At 43.4% G+C, this 21,202-nt stretch overlaps 1 protein-coding gene across 1 annotated transcript in view; it reads left to right on the top strand.

Annotated features, from left to right (window-relative positions):
- The window catches only part of LOC310853242 (roundabout homolog 2-like), a gene marked incomplete at its 3' end in the record, with an annotated part of 119,190 nt that overhangs the window by 51,616 nt on the left and 46,372 nt on the right, over window positions 1-21,202 (top strand). Inside the window, exons 3-6 of the mRNA XM_083757502.1 lie at window positions 15,546-15,703; window positions 16,499-16,619; window positions 16,948-17,086; window positions 20,812-20,948. Coding sequence (XP_083613628.1) covers window positions 15,546-15,703; window positions 16,499-16,619; window positions 16,948-17,086; window positions 20,812-20,948 — 555 coding nt within the window. The remainder of the gene's footprint in view (window positions 1-15,545; window positions 15,704-16,498; window positions 16,620-16,947; window positions 17,087-20,811; window positions 20,949-21,202) is intronic.

The following is a 21,202-nucleotide window of genomic DNA, read 5'->3' as shown; positions in this document are numbered from 1 at the left end:
TACTTCCGTCTTGGAATGAGAGAGCCATTGCACTACTAAGAACTAACGTGGAGACGTGTGTGTTGTTATTCCTTGTCAGAATAAAACGTAGTTTCCAAAGACAGTTCTGGGTCCGTCTGTCCATACTCCATTCAACACAACGCAGAGAGAGAGACAGATTACACCGGTTACACATACTATTACTTACTTGGTCCCCTCCTTTTCTCCCTCTACAGAAAATCTCTTCACTGAAAATAGTCTACCTACAAGCTCACAACACATTTTGCTGCGGTGTGTTGTGAGATTTTAGAGCAGCTATTTTTGGCATATTCTATGACACTAGAACCGTGCCCGTAGGCGGGTGATCAGGTGTGATCAATTGGCTAATAAAGGGCGAGGCCGCGCATCATTGTGGTGGTGCGAAAAGTGTGTCAAATGCATGTCCCACCCAGTTATGATGTATGTGTCCCTTTTAGGCCCATATATGGAGTTATTGGAGCTTTTGTGCTGGTTCTGGAAAACCCGGAAATGCAGAGTATACGTTCCGTCCCTCTGTCTGTGTCCCTTTTATGCCCATATAGAGATTTCTGTATGTGTCTCTGTGTCCCTTTATTCTGTGTCAGGCATGCCCAAATATGGAGTGTTGTGATGTCAGAACAGGCCAGCTCCATATATGAACCATGGGCAGTACAGGGGCCCTGTCCAGAGCCCTGTCACTGCCTTTTGTGGCGTTTCTTGGGCAACCGTATTCCAGACGTACACACAGACAGACAGATGTACAGATAGACAGAGACGTAGTGCATTTATAGATCGATAGATGCCGGTCGCTTGTGTTCATTATGGTTTAAACAAAATGTGCGTGTGTATGTCTGTTTCATTCTGTGCCTCACTGTTTGTGTGCAGTGCACACCAGCCAGTGAGTGTTCGTATGGTACACACGTGTGTTTGTGCATGTGAATGTGCATGTGCATGCTTGCATGCATGCATGCAAGAGTTATATTTTCCTCTCTAATGGGTGACTTTGATCACCTCATTATCTACCATGAGATATATGTATATATTTTTTTTTTACTAATTTCCCCTGCATGCCTGTCTATGGAGCTGTCATACATGAAGAATGGGTGTCGTTTCCCTGAAGTGGGACCACCACACTCTGTCTGATTGAAAGTACTAGTGTTGCGCGGGCCGACCTGTAACCCTGCAGGTCCCCGCGGGTTAACCTGCAGGGCGGGGCTGAGCCGAGTCAAGATATTTTAACTTTACTGGCGGCCGGGGAGGGTTGGGGCGGGTTAAATAATGGATACTGTGATTTTTACAAATTATTATTGTTGCCACGAGTCCTGGGAGGAAATGTGCGCAGCCTACCGGATTGTTGTTGTTTGTTGCTGTGCTGGTTGCTATCTCAATCCCCAAACAGCCACTCACTCCAGAGCCAGTGAAATATTTTATAACCACCAGCAAGCAGTCCTTTCCTTCAGTGTGCAACTCAATGGTCCTTGTAATGTGAACTTGGTCTGTGTGTCTGTGTGTGTGTCTGTGTGTCTGTGTGTGTGTGTGTGTGTGTGTGTGTGTGTGTGTGTGTGTGTGTGTGTGTGTGTGTGTGTGTGTGTGTGTCACGCGTGTGTGTGCGTGTGTGTGTGTGTGTGTGTGTCTGCGCGCACGTGTGTGGAATGTATAAGTGCAAGGAGGACAAGTTAGACAACACTAACGTTTTCAAATAGTTTTTCTCAGGTCTTTAGTGGCGTTTTCCTTCAGCGTCTGTGCAGTGACAGTCCTGTTGTTATACTGTCTGCGACACACGGGTGAGCCTTTCTTCTCTCCCTTCAACCTCTCTGTCTCCTCTCAATGTGCCATGTCCCACACGTGTGTGACAAATGAATGGCATCGATGCGATGCGGTGGTCGGAACACCCTGGCTTGCTTGCCAGTGATATTATTAGCCTTTAAGACATTTTTTGACAAATAAAAGCCGCGTTCAAAGACATATTTGACGGGCCAGGTCGAGTTGTGAAAATGTATGCGGCGCTGCGGGGCGGGCTGGGCCGAGTCAGATTATTATCACAAGCAGCCGGACCTGCGGGTCATGAAAAACCCTGACCCGGCAATTCATCTGCCGAGAATGCCCTATGCAAAACGGTGCTGTGTTGAAAGCGAGGGTTAGGTTGCCTGACTCTTGTTCGTGTGTAATGTAGAGCAGTAGGTCAGTCGCACAATCCACAGTGTTGGATCGCAACAGTGGCGGCCACCCACTGCTGTTCCTGTACAATCATGGCTTGCAGTGTTTTGTGTACAGTCACTGTTTATGTAGGGCGGCCTTGAGCTCAGTAGGGAGAGGGTGTGGATGCAATCTGTACAGTTGAGGTAAGCTGCTTCCTGGGGTTCAGTGGAAACCCCCCCCCCCCCGCCCCCACTCTCCAGACTCAGACTAAAGGACTTTAAAACACATCAACCCTGGCATTTCTATTCTGGGAATGTCCTAATAGTAGGCGAACATTCGTCGGAAATATGTAAACATGTGAGGGAAATAGCTGATCTACAAGCTCGTACTTGTGAGCTTGTAGGTACTTTCGACAAAGTAGAAGGGGAAAAATGAGTTAACCAAGTATAGAGACCTGTGGGACACCTGTTACATATAATATATAATAATATAGCATTTAAGTGGATGAACTCCAAGTCGATTTTTACATCACACACATTTACACACATACTATACAGTAGGGAGACATTTCACAGGTTGTCTTTTCTCTAATTGCACTTGCACTCAATTAATTTAGAACATAACGGTGCATCACTACTAGGGAGCAACGCACCGCCTTAAAGTATGTGATCATGTGGAGGCACATTAAAATGGCAGTTATAACGTGTATATAAAAATCCGGTCTTCACTTATTCTGATGCCCAAGCTGCTGAATGTATGTCTGTCCTCTCAAACATTTACAGCCCACAAAACAGAAGCACCTCTGAAAATCTCTTGTAGTATATAGTATATTACATCGATACGATGATGCGACGCGAGGGTGCAGACTGGCTGCCACAAACTCGGCACTCCCTCCTCCTGTCCAACATCAGGGTGCGGAGCTCCTGCGGTGTTACTGGCTCCGCTGTCACGCCGCAGTGGGTCCACGTAGACGGCGTGCCTCTTCCTCTCCTATAGCTGTGCCTCGGGTCGTCTTCCTACGGTGTCAGTGCCAGGCAGTTCTGGCGTTCTGGGTGCGTGATACAGTGGGCCGAGCCAGTCTTATCCTTCTTTAATTACAACAACAACATAGATATGATAAATGTGAATTGTGAAACAATCTTGTTGTTATTGGTGGTGAATTTGTATAGCTGTATTTCCATTTGGCCAGCCTGTATAGTGTGGCTTCACTCACAAGCTGTGCACATAGAATAGTAAGCTACTATCAATAGCTGAAGATTAGGGTAGGACTAGGAGCTATCGGCCTCGCTGCTTGCAGACTCTATTTCTTGTTATTTCTTTTACGCCATTGCAAAAACATTCTTCTGCCTCCAAACTGGTCTCTCATTGACTCAGAAGCATCCATATTTTAACTTGTAAATAATGTATGAAACAGATTTGGAAATGACCTATGGCTCCGGCGAGTCTGTGGACTGTTTGGGTAGATTTATAAATTGGGAGCTGTGAACCTCTCATATTACGAAGTATTCTGCACAGAACATCAGTATGATCAAGACCCTGAACCAGAGTTCTTATCTGATTGCTGGGAGCGGGAGGGGAAATCGGCGATGAAATGTCTAATTTCTCTTCTAGTCAGAGCTAAGCTTTAGGGACTGATTTGCAATGCTTTCTTTCCTGGTGGTCGTTGGTGACTGGTGGCCTGTTAACTACTTCTATACTGCACAGTAGTTTGTTGCCCAACAAATAGCAAAAATAGGCCGTCTACAAGCTGACAACAAGCCGCGTGTGTGTGTGTGTGTGTGTGTGTGTGTGTGTGTGTGTGTGTGCGCGCACTCGCGCGCACACAGACATTTTTCATTGTCTCTGCTCACCTCCAAATCTGTCTAGGTCACATGGACCTTATGTGCACTACACTCATCTTTGCCCATTTCAGAACATTCACAGATACACAGAGTCTGCAATCAACGCAAAAGAAAGCATGTCATGGACATATACCATATTACTATGGTCTGTGTGATAGCATCACATTACCATTTTAATTAGTTTCCCTTTGTCCTGAATGGTAGCAGTGGGGCATGTGCTTTATTGCGATACCGCCCGCATACAGTTCCATGAACACATGCATACACATCTATATGCGATATCCAAACATACACATATTGTGGGGCCATCTGCATCTAGCCATGCAGAGATGGATCTAATCGTAATATTACGGTAAACAAGGCTCAGAAAGAATCCCCTGCCGTGCTGGCCAGCAGTGCATGTGTGAGATCATGCTGGATGGTTTAGAGGCACAGATGATCCCAGGCATTTCGCTCCTCTCGCTGACACCACTTTTCTCCATTAAATCCCATCAGAGTCGAGCCAGTGGGGGGGGAAAAAAAACAACCCGCTACTACAGCCAACTATACTTGCATTCGCTGCAGTCTCGCTTGCATCATTCCTCTGAAAGCGTACCCGAGTGCAAATGTTAGGTGGATGAGTGGCTGCTATTTCCCATGCGGTGTGCAGACACACTGTACTCGCGTCTCTCCGCGTCTGCCTCTCGCCGCCGCACCTTGCCGAGGCACGTTATACAATCCGTTATAGTAATTAAACCTTGTTAGAACACGTTGGGGCCTGTTAGAGGAAACGCAATCGTGAGTCGTTATCGCGCATTATCAAGTTCTGCCGTTGGATTTCAGGCCGGCTGTGAAGGATTCTCCGTGAGGGAAAGATACGCAGCCTACTAGTAAAGCCCTCCCTCCCTGGGCGATCAGCGATTTAGTGAAACAAGGCGGATAAAAGGTTAGATTCAGATCCCTGACTTTGCTCCCTGGCTGAGGCTACATCTCCACAATATTGCTGTAAGGTTGTATGATGTCCATGCTCCCTCAACGAAGAAGAAATAAATATATATTTACTGTATACTGTACTGTATATATATGAACCTTGGTTCACTTATTTATTTATTTTTTTCCCTTTTTACACTTTTCTTCATTTCTCGCATCCCTGCAGTGAGGGCAATAACAGAATACACCCTTTAAGAACACAGCGCCTGCGTCTTGGATTGCAGTGTATGGGTTTGTTGTGCTCTCAGTCAGAGACACGTTCAGCCTTCATTTTAATTAGAAAACGCCTGTTCAGCAGGCCCTACGTTTTGCATTAAACATGGTGAACTTGGGGCATGTACAGTACACGTACATGTTTTACATACAACCATTGTGTGTAGTTCTTCATCTAGCTACTCAGGTATAAGTAGGTGAAATGGTCTGGGGAGCTGGGAACGACGTGGTGGGGGTAACGCAGGTTAGGCTCGGGTCGGGGGGGCAGGCCGGGGTAGCATCACATGGAGGAGGAGTACACGAAGAGACAGGGCTAATCAATTATAGATGTGGAAACTGGAAGTGTGGTCTGTGGGAATGCTGCTACTGTTAACTGTGAGGACGGCGAGTGTGAGGGCTGAGGGGACGGGGGAGGGGAGCGCCTCCTGTGCCATCCACAACTTCAATTTGCATTACATGACGAGAGAACGGGAGCTAATTAAACATGACAGGGTTTAGGGGCGTCCGTGTTAACCCTTGATGGTGGCTGACGGGTTCCCTATCTCAAAGGGCAATGAATGCGCAAGGGATGCTCTTTAGAAAAACGACGAAGTGTGAATTGTAGATTGTGCCCGAAATCTGGAGGTGATGGTATTGGTATTTTACCAGTGTATGCCAGCAATAACAGAATGTGCACCCGCATGCCCAGGGATTTGATCAACACGAAAAGACTTGAAGACAGTTATTTCCCATTAGAAATTTGTCCTGTAAAAATAGAAACTCTGGAGGGGGAAATAAAAATTAATAAAAACCCTGATGACCTAGGAAAAAAATAAAAAGACGCTACAGGCCTATTCATTAGCAATAACGCCCCTATGAGAGTATAATATTACAAATTGGCTCAAAAAGACAGACAATAACTTTTAAATATCTATTCATCACTAATCACTCCATTTTGCAGAAGTTGAGTTAAATTTGCAAGTCCTGTTAAAAATTCATTATGGACATAATTGGATTTCACAATACCTGCATACAACGTTCTATTCCACCCACTGCATTTAGAAAATGTCATGCGTTATCAATAATAACAACAATAGAACATACGGTACCAAAGCTCTTGTTCATAATATTCTGTGCACTATGCACCTCTTAATATTTGCCTGGCCTTTGATGTGAGAAAATGGTTTATTGAGTTTTGTAATTTAATACGTTATTACTACTAAATTCCATACACTGTAACTTGGATACAATTCTCTCAATATCGTATACTGTATATCATCGCTATTGGGACAATATGTACAATATGTCCAAAAACGCACATTTTCAAAAATGGTAAACAAAAGGACCTGTGCTCCCATCTAGCCAATGTAGTTATAATTTAGTTAATACTTTTCAGATTAATAAAACCCACAGACAAACTTGACCACTTTCACCTTCAAAATGTTTCAAGAGTCACTTTGCAATGAATTGTGAGCTTGTAGATCTCCTATTTCCGCTACTTTTGCGTGTCACTGTGACGCACTCACACAAAACATTAAACATTAAAAAAATCTGTCTGACATATGCACAGCAAATTGTGCAATTACTCTGAACTCTTCTCCTTAAGCATCAGCAGACCAGACATCCTGTGCAACTTTAATGCCAACAACTAAATTATTTTTATGCAAGCTGGGACTCTCTGTGACAGGGGGTCATGATCAGCTGATGCTGTGTCCTGCTGCTGCTGATGTGAGAGCTGAATTATAATAGGTAATGTATTTCTAGGCTCATATAGCCCCAAGGGACATTGTGTAAACGTTCATGATGTTGCCTCTGACTGATTGCTGATGACTTTTTTAGGGCACAGACATCGTAATTTGTTTATTTATTAAAAGATTTCCCAATGCAAATACCCCCTACCCGTCATTTATGCTTATACTCTGTTGCATGACAGAGTTGTGCACTAAAGATAGCAGATCTACAAGCCCACAATGCCTATCAATGAGACGTGCGATTCAACATCAGCAATCTTCGGCGCACGATTCCGGCATGTATATTCAGGCTTTATCCTCTCCGAATATTTTTCTCACACATACACACGCATGCGCGCACACGCATGCATGCAAATCTTATTGATATAATAGTTTCTTCATTTATTTGTCTATATTTGTATTAATACTCTGAATGCAAAAGTAGTGGAGTGAAAACTATATTTCCCTCTGAAATGTACAAAGTAGTGTAGAGGAGCAAAAATGTATAATACTCAAAGTACAGTACTTGAGAAAATGTGCGTTGTCACTTTCCACCACTGAGTTTGTATTACTGTAAAACAAGCAAAGCAGTTTTGTGTTTGTTGGAGTGTGTGGGCATACAGTATATGTGACAGAAATGGGACACCCTTGACTGCTGTTGATAAAGTGACACAGCCCTACAGGCTGTTTTTTTTTCACAAAGAGTCTTCAGCAAACTCCAAACTAATACAGTATACGGTATACATGTACAGTACTGGCTCTCAACGTGGGGTCCGGGAGGGTCCTTGAAGGGGTTCCAGGGGGTCCCCTGGTAAATTATTCATGGTTAGGAACTAAATGCACCCTTACAGGTCTGTAACTCTTGTACAAAGGGAACCCATATGATGAAATGGTGTGAACTTTAGCTCAAATGAAAGAACTCATAACCAAAGATTCATAGTGCGTAAACTTTAAATGCAGAAAATGTGCAATGCTGTAATACTAAAAGTAAAACTGTTCCATTGGAATACTCCACTGTCCAATCTGTGGTTGAACTTTTTGATTAAATGCAATAGTCTGAGACGTACTTTTTTAAAGGAGAATTCCATACTAAAAGGCTTTCTTACCTTTCTTTGTAGTTGTTACGTCCCCATCAAAGAGGTCCAGGTGTTATTTTGTGCAAAAGCTCCTTATTGGCCATTTCCCCTACCATAAGACCTAAATGAATTGCATTGAATTGAATGGGATGTATGGGGTGTTGTGCTAATTTGCTTATTTCCATCGCTCAAAATTATAATTATTTTGTATATATCCTCTCTTCATAATGTAAATAATAACCCAAGCGGCACACTTTACTACTTATTTCGATGGAAATAAGCGAATTAGCACAACACCCCATACATCCCATTCAATTCAATGCAATTCATTTAGGGCTTATGGTAGGGGAAATAGCCAATAAGGAGCTTTTGCACAAAATAACACCTGGACCTCTTTGATGGGGACGTAACAACTACAAAGAAAGGTAAGAAAGCCTTTTAGTATGGAATTCTCCTTTAATTCCATTCTGCACTGGCGTTTACAATACGCACAATACACTGCAAATAAGGCTCTCTCAAGCAGAAGTAGCAGAAGTGAGATACTGTAGGCTCTAGCTGTTTATTTGCTGCTTTTTATAATACGGTGAACATTGGCGGACTTAGCACCATATTGACCGTTACTCTTACCGAAAAAAGAAAGAAAAGAGTTGAATTACAGTAGTGTATTCCTTTAAACCTGTGTGGGCATCATAGACTGTAAAAAATATGGACAAAGCGTTCCCCGGGTCTAACATGAACGTAAAATGAAGCCTGAAATCCCTTGCATTCTAATGCACTGTAAATCGCCATCTTTCTAGATCCGTTTTGGACCAGCTGGCCATTGGCTGGCTCCGTTTGGGTCCAGCTGGCCATTGGCTGCCCAGACAACGAGGCGGGACTTTCCCCCTTCTTCTCCGTTGGTTTTTATTTTGACTCGAGTGGGAGGAGAAGACTCTTGAGTGGGAGGGGAATCCCGATCATAGACGGTAACGGTAGCCACGCCCCTCAGAACATACGCGACTTTATGGTCATTATTTTAATTAATGGGACCATAATTTTCCAAAAACAATATTATGACATTAGAAATGAGACTTTAAACTAGTGACTGGAATAAGAAAGTATTCATGACCATGTTTATTAAGGTAATACAGTCTAGGTGAAGTTGGGCCAAAATACATGGGCCTCTATGGAGCTATGGGGCTTTTTGGGTCCAGTCCAGCGCCACAACAGGCCATTATATGAACTACCGATTTCAAATGAGGCTTCACGAAATATCTGGCTGACTGCCCCCCTGGTGGGCATTGACATCGCATACTGTTTCCATGCAGCACTTAATTATATTTAAGGTCTAAAATGGAAATATAATCAGCTGTTTCATACAGCAATTTGTACAGTAACCTTTCATGGTCTGTGCTCTCTGCACACAGAAATCCTATTTATTTTTCTTCCTGTATACTGTGTATAGGGGCTGTGTTGCTTATATTAATGCAACATATTAATGCAACACTTTAAAATTAATCATTTGGGAGGGTTTATGTGAGGTTTTCTAATCCATATTACCCCCCCCCCCACACACACACACACACACACACACACACACACACACACACACACAGATGCCGCAAACAAAATACTGCTTGTGTTAATAGCTGCCTGTAATTAAGTCACCTATCACCATCTGTCTGCTACAGCCATTTTTCCCCCCTCTTTCGCATATGGTATGAATGAAGCTCATTTTAAATCCACTGCTTTGAGTTGGCTCAGTTAATTGTTCTGATGGGTCACAACTAATAACATACAGTACAGCTCACAGCCATAATGGCTACACAGTATTTGCACCTGTTATACTCACTGAAGAAGACAAATAAGTCGAGGCATAACATTTGGCAATTTTACTAGATTTTCCTTTCCTGGCTATAGTTTAAGATTTGTGATCATGCTGCCGAGCTTCAGTATATTAAATGCTGCATGCATTTAATAACGATATTTCTGGGACCCCAGTCTACACTGTAAAATCATCAGTGATAATGTCACTCTGAGAGTGTACATTTCATACACTCTGAGAGTGTACATTTATGCACTCTTTGTACACTTTCTGAGTTACAGACCTGAATGGCACTATGGGTCCATTTTGTTCCTATAATACTATCAATAATTTATCTGGGGACCTACCCTATTATAATATCTCTGTTTTACATTGGCCTGCTCACCGTTCAATGTTCACTGTAATTTTTGGTCCCATATCAAATGTGTATAGATTCCCCAACCCAAAACCAAATTCTCAAGTTTCTTCACTGACTGGCATTTCTGTGATAGTGGTCAAATTCCGCTGACTTGCATGCTCGGTGAGAAAGAATAGAAGCAGCGTGCAAGCATGATTTATTACGTACACTACTGTACTGGCAAGAAAATCTGTTGGAGAAGACAGTAAATGTATTGTCTTTGCAGACTGGGGCTCTGTGTTGGAACATCAGTTATTGGTATAGACATAGCCTGGCCCGTAAATCCATGTTATTCTTGCCAACTGTAATCTACAGTATGGTGGAATGGGTGTATGGGGAGCCACATATTGTTCCTGTCTCGCAGAAACCTGCCATCTCCTTTGTTAGTTTCTTTTCCCATAATTTGATTTCCTATTTTTTTTATCTATTGTTGTATGACAGTGTTGGGCAAAAGTATCCAACATAGCAGTATTTTACAATGAAACTTTTGAAAGGAAACATTTTTATTTTATTTTATTTTTCACACACGAGGTTTCCACCCGACAGCGACAATACATATGAGAGGAGATGCACAGTGAGAGAAATGAAATGAAACTTGTTTAGTTTAGTTTCTACAGTGATGTTCATGATGTTATAGGATGTAGAAGAGAGCCTACTGTTAGCCCACCCACCCACCCCCTGCCGCTCTTCCCTCTTCTAATCATAGAATGAGTCCGTCTAATTCGTATTCTGATACGTCCATGGTGGCACAGATTTTTACCACCCATTGTGCCATGGAATGGAGCCTTTCAAAAAATCATTCCCTTTCTGATTTGATAAATGAAAGTGGCGGACGACTGAGTCCCCCCCCCCCCCCCCCCACCCCTCCCCCGGCCGGTAGGCATGTTTGAATAATTGAGTAATACTCAGACAGACAGCGTTAGGCAACGATGGCGCACGATACTGTACGTTTGAAATAATTACGTGCAGGCAACAGACTATACCCATGGGTGAGGACTCTACTTTAAAAACCATCCGATCAGAACTGCACACATCCACCCACCACCTTACCGGTCCATGACCACACACATACACGCATGCGCTCGAGCAGCCGCACGCACGCACCCACGCACGCACTCACAAACATCTGCCCCATGAGGACAGGAACTGGGGAATGTACAGTACCACTGTGTGTGTACTGTAGATGTAGCTCACCATATAGTCTAGCCTCTAGTAAAAGGATGAAGTACATTTCACCTGCTTAGATTTGGCTCCCAACAGCAGCATTCCTCTAATAAGACGCCACAATATTAAGCTTGTTGTTTTGTTTATTTATTTATTTATCTTTTACATTTTTATTACATTTTATTTTGAGCCATCCAATACCCACAATATTAACATATGTTTTCATACATTATTCATTGGGGATTCAGATACAGCAAACCAGCAGTCTCCAGAGACAAGCTTTTTCAAAAGAGCTGTCCAATGTGATATTTGGGGTGTCACTTTGAAGAGGGAACATTACTCTTTAACGGATCGTTGAATCACGTGAAAGCAAGGCAGACATAGCGTCTGTCTGCATACATGTTGTATGCAGACAGACACTATGTCGCTTCACTTACTATAGACAGACATGATTGACAGCTGGGTTGGGGGCTTTCCTCTCTCATTTGATTCTTTCAGAGTTTCATGTATAGGATCTTAGCAGAACTATTCTGGGCATGACATAATAGGCGTAGATTGGTAATACATGTAGCGAACAGCTTGTAGATCAACTATTTCCGGTGAGCAGATTTGGAGTGTGTGCGTGTGTGTGTGTGTGTGTGTGTGGGGGGGGGGGGGGGGGGGGCTGGCTAAGTAGACTCCTGGGGGACAATGGTCAATGAAGTATAAGCGCTTAAGTGGTTAAGTGGGCAAGGATAGGAAGCGAGTAGTTTATTTGTGTTTCACTCAGTGTTTTGTTAGATGTTGTTTATTTGCATAGAATACCGCCGTTGCTGTAGTGCCGACGATCTTGTTGCATCTTGATTGGCTGAGATGCATTGTGATGAGTGGCAGTACAGCGTCTCCTGATAACATCAATCTGAACGCATCCATTTGTTTGCATCACCTCTAACCTACTAGCAAACCACAGCTGCATTTCATTTTTGTCACTTGTAAATCAAAATATTAATAACGAAACGGTATAATGGTAATGGCAATGACACACTCGCGGTCATGCTATGCCATGATATTTCATGGCATAATACTTCCACTTATGTATTATCATTATCTTCCTAATTATCTAGTGCGCGCTAAGCTTGCATTAGATGTTTGGCTTGGAAATCAGAATATTGACAAATGATGGTGGTTGTTGTTGTTATTCTCTCCTCAAAATTTAATCTACACAAGTGGGAGCTGTAATGGGGTGCCACAATCCATGTCATGGATTAATCAATCATAAATTCCAATCATAATCTACAATGTCACTGTGCAAGCTATTGATTTGTCAGAATATTGCTATATTGTCACAAATGTGGTTTGTATACAAGGCTACTGAATACACGAGGCAAACAAATGGTTATTCTAACAGAATCATGTCAGAATATTAACACCAGAACAGATACAGTGCATCAAGTATCAACTCAATCAAGACTCTGCCTAGTTAAGGCTTAGTTAATTGTGTGATCAGCGACGGGTAACCGCTTAACCCAGGGCTCGAAATTAACTTTTTTACTTGGTAGCGCTTGTGCTACCAATTTCAAAATGAAGGAGCACCAGAAAAAAATTTGGAGCACCCACCAAAATCTAAGGAGCACCAATATGTAATCGATTTTTTTACATTCATAAAAACAATAATATAACGTGTGGTTTACAAATAACATGAAATGACCAAAGTATAAAAATGCATGCCGGAATTTAAAATGTAGTGTCTGTCCCTCATCCATCCATCTCTTCAAAGAGACAGAGGCATCAAACATCTCCAGATGAGAACCCTCTAGTCTACACTGATTCCGGCCAGTCACATCACCTGTTTTCTTATTCTTTGTTTTGTGTTTTTCACCTTCATAGCCTATTTAGATCATATATTAGAATTTCTAATATAAAATAATTTCGATGTAAAACATTATATTTATAGCTATGCCTACTCACTTCTAATCAGTGGTGGATAAATTACTCTAATATTTTACTTAAGTAAAAGTATCAATACTGCTGCTATGTAGAAACACTTAAGTGTCTGCTATTCTCTCCCTTCTCTCTCTCATTCCCTCTCTCTCTTGCATGCGTGTGCGGCTGTGCGCGCACACACGCATGCACACACACACACACACACACACACAGCTGAGCCGGTCCGCCTCCGGAGCTAGAGGCTCCGGTCTTTTCTGAATCTGAACGCTTGAAATAATGTACTTTCTGACACATGGTGAAGTTGCGAGCCGAGGCGCTCTGGAATGTGAGCGATGCAGCGCTCAAAGAGTAGTTAACTACACACTCCACACGTTGGTTTGTTAGCATCAAGTGCTAGTGCAGACAGGAGCAGTGCAGTGGATGTCAGAGCGCCCGTTTTTCTACAATCGATCGTTGTAGCCAGGCGCACCACAGTAATTATTTGTAGTGGCACTGGTGCTCCCAAATATATTTTTAGGTCGCAAAATGGTCGCTATTTCGAGCCCTTAACCACTTACCGGTAACCACAAAACACATTTTTAAATTGTTGATCCATGAACTCGCATTGCATCGGCTATTAAAAAGAAATAGAATCTATTGGTGAATAGATTTGGAGTAGGGGAAAGAAGGAGCTGGCCAAGTATAGACTCCCGGGGGACACGGCTCTATGAAGTATAAGGGCTTAAGTGGTTAAGTGGGCATGGATAGGAAGCTAGTCGTTTATTTGTGTTCCACTCATTGTTAGCTGTTGTAGATTTGCAAGTATTGGTCGGATAGGCGGTGTGAGGGCCGCCTATCCGACCAATATGCCCAAATACGGAGATCTCTATCTGTCAGTCCTTGTCCCTTTTATGGCCATATATGGAGATCTCTGATGTCATCAGTATATCCCCCTTTTGTGCCCATATATGGAGCTGACTGATTTGTTTGCGATGATGTGGTCCGCCGGCCCGCCGGTCCTCCCTTCATTTCATTTTTGGATTTCCGCCAAGAATGACATGCATGCCCAAATTTGGGATACCAGAGTTAAAGAGGTTAACCACCAGAATGACTGTCTAACAACAGTATACCTGCAGCAATTACCATGAAACCAAAACATCAAAAGGTCGTTTCAGTTCCTAGGATGAAGGTAGAGCACAGCTGGCAACCTCAGGTTGAATTAGCTTCATTCCACTGAAAAAACAAGGTGTGGCACGCAAATGATAATGACTGAGGTAATTGCAGGACAATTAACGCAGGCAGCATTTTGTTAATTTTGAGAGAGAGAGAGAGAGGGCAGCATTTTGTTAATTTTGAGAGAGAGAGAGAGAGAGAGAGAGAGAGAGAGAGAGAGAGAGAGAGAGAGAGAGAGAGACTACCACCATAAAGACAGCCACTTATGTGTATAAACGTGTTTGTTGTTTGTTTACCCAACTAGATTTGAGAGTATACATTTCATTAATGTATTAGGGCTGTATCCTTACGACTTAAACATAGCCTACATGTATTTTTCATGCCAAAAAAGCCACTTTGAATTGAAATGAAAGTAACTGTGACAGATGGAGAGGTAACAGAACATGGAGAGATTGGGGGGAGAGCTTGAGGGGTGCAGCTGGAACCTTTTCAAAGGGGAGCCGAGCGTTCAGTTAGACATGCAGAGCAGGACTCTCACCTCAGAGGTCAGGTCAGGTAATCCAATACCACTCAGCCAGGAAGTAGTCTCGTGTTGCCAGACTGCTGGCTTTTCAAATGCTTCCGTCGTACAGTCTGGAGCAACGGAAGCTCCAACCACGAGTAAACGATAAAACGGAAGCGGAGCCTCTTCCGTTTCGTCTTTACAGCCAGGCAAATGTATCCTAATATAAATAGAAATAATCTAAGCATATATAGCTTGCTGATTAGCGGAAATGGAAATAGCTAAATTTCTGCTAATCTGAGGACGACCTAGAGAGAAATAAAAAAAATAAATCTTAAATCTTTTAAATATATTTTCGGGGGAACGGAAATGGCAGTTTCCTTACTCGGATTTGGGGAGGTGTAGTTCCAGACTGTAGAGGATTCAGAGTTTGTGGAATTAAGTTGTCTGGCTATACGCAAGACTAGCCAGGAAGTAAAGTCTGTCTTCCAGGTTGAGGTTGTTATAGAACCACAGAAGCATGAACATAATTACAGGCAGGAATTCACAGAATAATTAAAAAACAAAAGGAACCCAGCAGCTTGTACGTGTGCTATTCTCGCACGACAGAGCATACATTAGCCTTAACTACCCCTGCTCTCTGTCTCCCACTCTCCTAGTATTACGTGATGACTTCAGACAGAATCCCCAGGACGTGGTGGTGGCGGTGGGAGAGCCTGCCAGCCTGGAGTGCCAGCCTCCACGTGGGCACCCCGAGCCCACCACCTACTGGAAGAAAGACAAGACACGCCTGGACCTTAAAGACGACAGGATCACTGTGAGTTCAGTCTGACATATACTTCATCCTGTGACAGAGTCATGGGCCGGAAATTACCGGTTTAAAATCGCATTGGTGAGCTTGCAGACCTGATATTTTGAGAGCGAGTATAAATTAATCATTTAAACCCTCTCCAGAGTAAACTGGGCTGGGATCGGTCTGCTCAAACCCCCCCCCCCCCCCTCCACCAAATCTGTCAAGTCCTACCAAGTTCCACTCCAAGGGACATTCAAGGAAACAACTCCGTTTTCCCAACTCAAGTCAACTTTTGTTATTTTCAAAACTTTTTCATGCATGTTGGCTTCACTTGTTGATCGGTTGGTTTCTTTTGTCAGGTTGAAAACCTGACAAGTAATTAGTTCAACCATTCTTGTTTTTAAACAATAAATGTAGGCTAAACAATCAAATGTCTTTTAACAATTTAAATACCTAAATTGAATTATTTTACACTAATTTATTTAAATTTAACATTGTCACACATTTAGAAGTCTTACATTCTTAAATAAGTGTAAATAATTTTAACATTTCTAACTTTGTATTATTCTTTTGTAAAGTATACTTTTAGACTTTAAAACAAAGGGTGAAATTCTGCAATTCTGCAATTCCTTCCCAATCCAAAGTAGTATACTAAACATTAGCTTTGTTTGCAAATCTGTTTGCCGAAAATAGCCGAGCTGTAGATCTGCTTTTCTCTGGAAATGTACCGCATATAGGCATTTGGTTAAGCGAGTGCGCTAAGAAGAGTCTACTGTCGTAGTTGTTCATCCTCTCATGTTTTCTGGCATTAAAACACAGGTCCGTGGAGGAAAGCTGACCATCTCCAACACCAGGAGGAGCGATTCGGGGATGTATGTGTGCGTGGCCACCAACATGGTCGGCGACAGAGAGAGCGAGACAGCTCAGCTCTCTGTGTTTGGTAAGGAGTAATAATGCATGTCTGGCCCAGCCGACTGCAAAATGTGCACAGACACAACATCAGTGTTTGCTACAGTACATCGACTTATAGCACAGCATTTTATTTATTTACTTCTTTTAAAATTTAATATTTTTTATTGTGGCTTGCAGCATTCATTTTCTCTCACTGTGTTTATGATTATATATTTTTTATTATACTGTACGATGTGTCTTTAGAATGTGACTTGTCTCACTGTGAAGCACTTTATAACTGTATGCTTAGAGGCCTTTTTATATCATTGGTGAATTGTGTGTTTTTGTGCGTGCGTGCGTGCATTGCCTACATGCAGAGAAACCCGAGTTTGTGCAGCGGCCAGTGAACCAGGTGGTCCTGGTGGAGGACAGTGTAGAGTTCAGGTGTCAGGTCCATGGCGACCCACCGCCCTCACTGCGCTGGAAGAAGGACGACGTGGATGTCCCCCGTGGCAGGTGAGGGCTGTTTCTGTGTGTAGTGGTGGGGGGATGGGCAGAGGCTTTCAAGTGTATAGCTACGTGTTAATGTGCATGTCGACTGTGTTACTGCATCTTTAGTTATTTTATTTAAATGTATTTGTAAAAACAAACAAAGAAAACAAAACAGCGGAGGAGGGTAACCACTTAAGATATAATGAACCATAAATCAAATAGCACATCTGCTATCTAACAGTTTTGGGGGGGAAATGGCAAAACATTGAAAGATTGAAGATTTTGGAAAAATATAGAGAACTTGCCATTATGACATTATCAAAAATGAATATAACAAATATCTACATTCCCCAACAGGAAATGGTATCTAATTAAGTGTGTTTGGTATCAAAAGCATTGACATGGATCACCAACCCCCAGCCCCCCCCCCCCCCCCCCCCCCCCCTCCCCCCGCCAATGTGACAGTGACACACAGCGGACAGTGATGCAGGACTAATGAGTCCCAGTCTGCAAACGACAGGCTCCCTGACATGCCGCTGCTACTGAAAGACTTTGATCATCGTGACAAACGGCGCTTACCAGCTGAGCAGTATTTCAATTAATGCTACAGGGGGAGGCAAGGTGGCGACCGCAAATATATCACAATAAAAATAGAGAGGAAGATAGCACAGAAACTAATCATGCAAGTGTTTTATTGCCTCTTGCACGGCTGCCAGCAGCCAGATTGCACAAGATATCAATGTGGTCACCACCGCAATGCGTCTCTGACCACCTTCCCGAGAGTGTCTGGGCGATGAGACCAGTATCACTCTAAAAGCGTTATCAACTCATAAATCGTTTTTTTGGTGGTGTTTACTGTAGCACCTCCTGAATTGTGGTATATTGTATATCACCATTGTCAAATGGCCCTATAGACAAATCCACGGAGGGGATCTGGAGAACCCGATCTTTTATACCATTTAAGTGGTATAAAAGTCAATCAGATATATGATATCATTTTGCATCTTTGTGACAGGCCTGAACATTCTCCCCTTCCTCCCCATATACACAGGAACAGTTTTGACGTGGGTTTTGACATATAATAATTTTGGAAATATTCAAATTTTCCCCTTACACACAAGATTGGTATCGGCCGATCATGAGAAAAACAATCAGTGATTGTGATCGGTCTCCTGATTGGGCACTGCTCCATGGATTTGTCTGTGGAACCATTAGTGGTGTCTAAAGCTGAGGAACCAGTAGTAGAGAAGCAGTAGAAATGCTCTTAAGGCAGTGCTGCTGTAGCACCTCAACCATACAGAATCTCTGAAGAGCAGATTTTGTCTGTCTGTATGCCTCCCCAAATCCATGCATTTACTGTATGCTCGTGCGTGCGTGCGTGTGCCAGATATGGTATGGTCACGGGGAGCCTCGTCGCTCACATGGTAGTTGAGTGAGATATGTCTTTCTGTCCACGTCTGTCAGTCTGTCTGCCAACACATTGCCCTCTCGCTCAGTAACCCCTTGACTCCATAGGAACATGGCCCACTTTTCAGACCTGCCTCACGTCGCTTCTCCTCCTTCCCTTCCTCTTGTATTCTTTTCCCCCCTCCTCCTGGGAGGCCTATATCTGGGTCAGGGATGTACCGTGACTGGCGCCTTCGCCGGGGTCCAGACGAGCCCCACCACAGCCCTGTTGATATTCTCCCAGCACTCTTATTGCGTGCCCATTTCAACTGTGACCTTTTGTCTCCAAGGCCCCCTTGCGTGCACCATCTTTCTCTCCCCAGTTTGTCTTCCATTCTCAATCGGCATTTGGCTGAAATAGACGCTTCGAGGCTTCGTCTCACGCCACAGGAACTTCCTGAGTGTGTGAGGAGGGCCTAAAGTAAACGCCCCCTGCTGAACCCCTGCAGTCAACTCCGTCCACTTAGCTGACGGTGGTTCGATCAACCTCAGCTGCAGCTGCACCGCCACTTTTTTTGCCAGGGAATTCTTCAAAATAAAGGCGCTAGAGTGCCAGCAGATATGGCAGATTTTACTCTGAAAAGCCCCTGCCTTCTGTCCCCCCCCCCCCCCCCCCCAAAAAAAAACCGGGAGGCATAATCTTCCATTCTTACCTCACGCTGGTCACGCTAAAGTCTCTAGCGTGACCAGCGTGAAAAGGATTTTCAAGTCAGAAATGAAGACGGAACATTGTCCCTATGGTCAAAACCATGGAGCCATTCTTTTGGAGCCGTAAACAGCCATATCTGCTGCGCATGCCGTTCACTTCCTTGTTTTTTTAAAATATATCAATAAAAAGCCCTAAAGACGTGTATACTGTACACGTCCAGGGCTTAATTAGTGTTAGCACTAAGGATGTGTATACGGCATGTGCCTTTTGGTCCTTTTAAATGATATAAAATTAGATCGCTGTAATAATCTTTTTTTGACACCTCACGTTGCTGGGCAACGCCTATGTTTTGCGCATTCACTTCCTTATTTACAGGCTGACAAATCTTGCTATTCTCTCTGAATCTACAGCACTGTCCATGGTTTTGATCAGAGCGCCGATATTCTGTCCTAATTTCTGACTTATAGCCAAGGATCTCATTTGGAATATTAACGCTTCTAAAGAGAGACCAGACTTGAAAGCGTCTGGTCTCTCTTTAGAAGCGTGTTCCATTATACCTCCTGGTTTAGGAGGGAAATGGAATGGACTTTTCATAGTAAATCAGCCCATCTGCTTGGCACTCTAGCGCCTTTATTCTGAAAAACCTCTGGCAGCATCATACTGTAAGTGTTAAGTCCAGTTGACGGACCTGACGGTCAAGTGGCAAACGTAGCTGATCTGCAAGCTCATATAGCGCTGAGAGTTTGTAGCTAACCAACTGTAGATCTGCTGTTTTTGCTGTTGAACAGCGTTGCACAACGGCGCATAAATCAATCATTAATGTTAATTAAGTACGCCGGTGGAGGTACACTGACCCATTGTGTATTTGTATGAGTTAGTCCAATCGTCGTTCATCAAATTCCGTTCATCAGGTATAGCCATATGTCTGTCTGTCTGTCTGTCTGTCTGTCTGTCTGTTGCTGTTTTGCTGCTTCACTTTGTTTCATTATCTTCTTGCTTTTTCTTCCACTTTCTCACACACACACACACACACACACACACACACACTGTACAGTACACACAAGTGCGCACGCACGCACGCACGCACGCACGCACGCACGCACGCACGCACGCACGCACGCACGCACGCACGCACGCACGCACGCACGCACGCACGCACGCACGCACACACACACACACACACACACACACACACACACACACACACACACACACACACACACACCCCAAACGGCCATCACCGCAGTGGGTGGTTCATCTTTATAAATATTGAAACAGTGTAACAGTCAGGGTTCCAGCTGAAAGCACCTTTCATTTATTTCTTTTTTTGCCATGCCTTCGTCTCAGAATAATTGGCCCCTCTTCCTTTCTTTCTTTTCCTACAGCTGTAAGAAAGACTGTGCAGCAGGGAGCCTTAATAAGCCTGTCATATTGATCAAAAAATATCACTATTACTCCATTACTATGTCCAGAACCCTTTTTTGGAAACTTCTGAAGACATCTGTCAAAACATCCTGTCATGATTTGAAATGTGTTTGTCTCGTGTCTGTGTTCATATAGGCTACACATCCTGTTTTCTATTTTTTTCTATTGACTGGAAATGACCCGACAGCAGGCATGTTGATTTGACTGCATTGTCTGTCTCTGCTGCCAGGTACGACATCAAATACGAGAAAGACGATTTCCTGCTCAGGATAAAGAAGGCGTTGGCCAGTGACCAGGGCACATTCACCTGCCTTGCTGAGAACCGTGTGGGAAAAGCAGAGGCTTCAGCCTATCTCACTATCAGAGGTCAGTAACGAGCATTGGGAGCTCAGAGACCAGAGCTGCGTGGTCACAAAGCTAACCACCCATTCCTCAGGTTTCTGTTTTAACTACCGAAGCAGGACCTAGAGGACCAATCATGACGGCACTTCTCGTTTGGTTCCAGTCTTATAGAATGTAGCCATAACCTAACCAGGTCACATGCAAGTTTATGGCCTATGGGGGAGGGGGGATTCTTAAACCTTTCCTCTCAAATTACCACTCCATTTGAAACAGTCATA

The sequence above is a fragment of the Protomyctophum parallelum genome (assembly GCF_964188405.1).
Source record: "Protomyctophum parallelum genome assembly, chromosome: 1".
NCBI classification, from domain to species: Eukaryota; Metazoa; Chordata; class Actinopteri; order Myctophiformes; family Myctophidae; genus Protomyctophum; species Protomyctophum parallelum.
The sequence above is the reverse complement of the archived record's forward strand: the minus strand, read 5'-3'. Positions and strand labels throughout refer to the sequence as shown.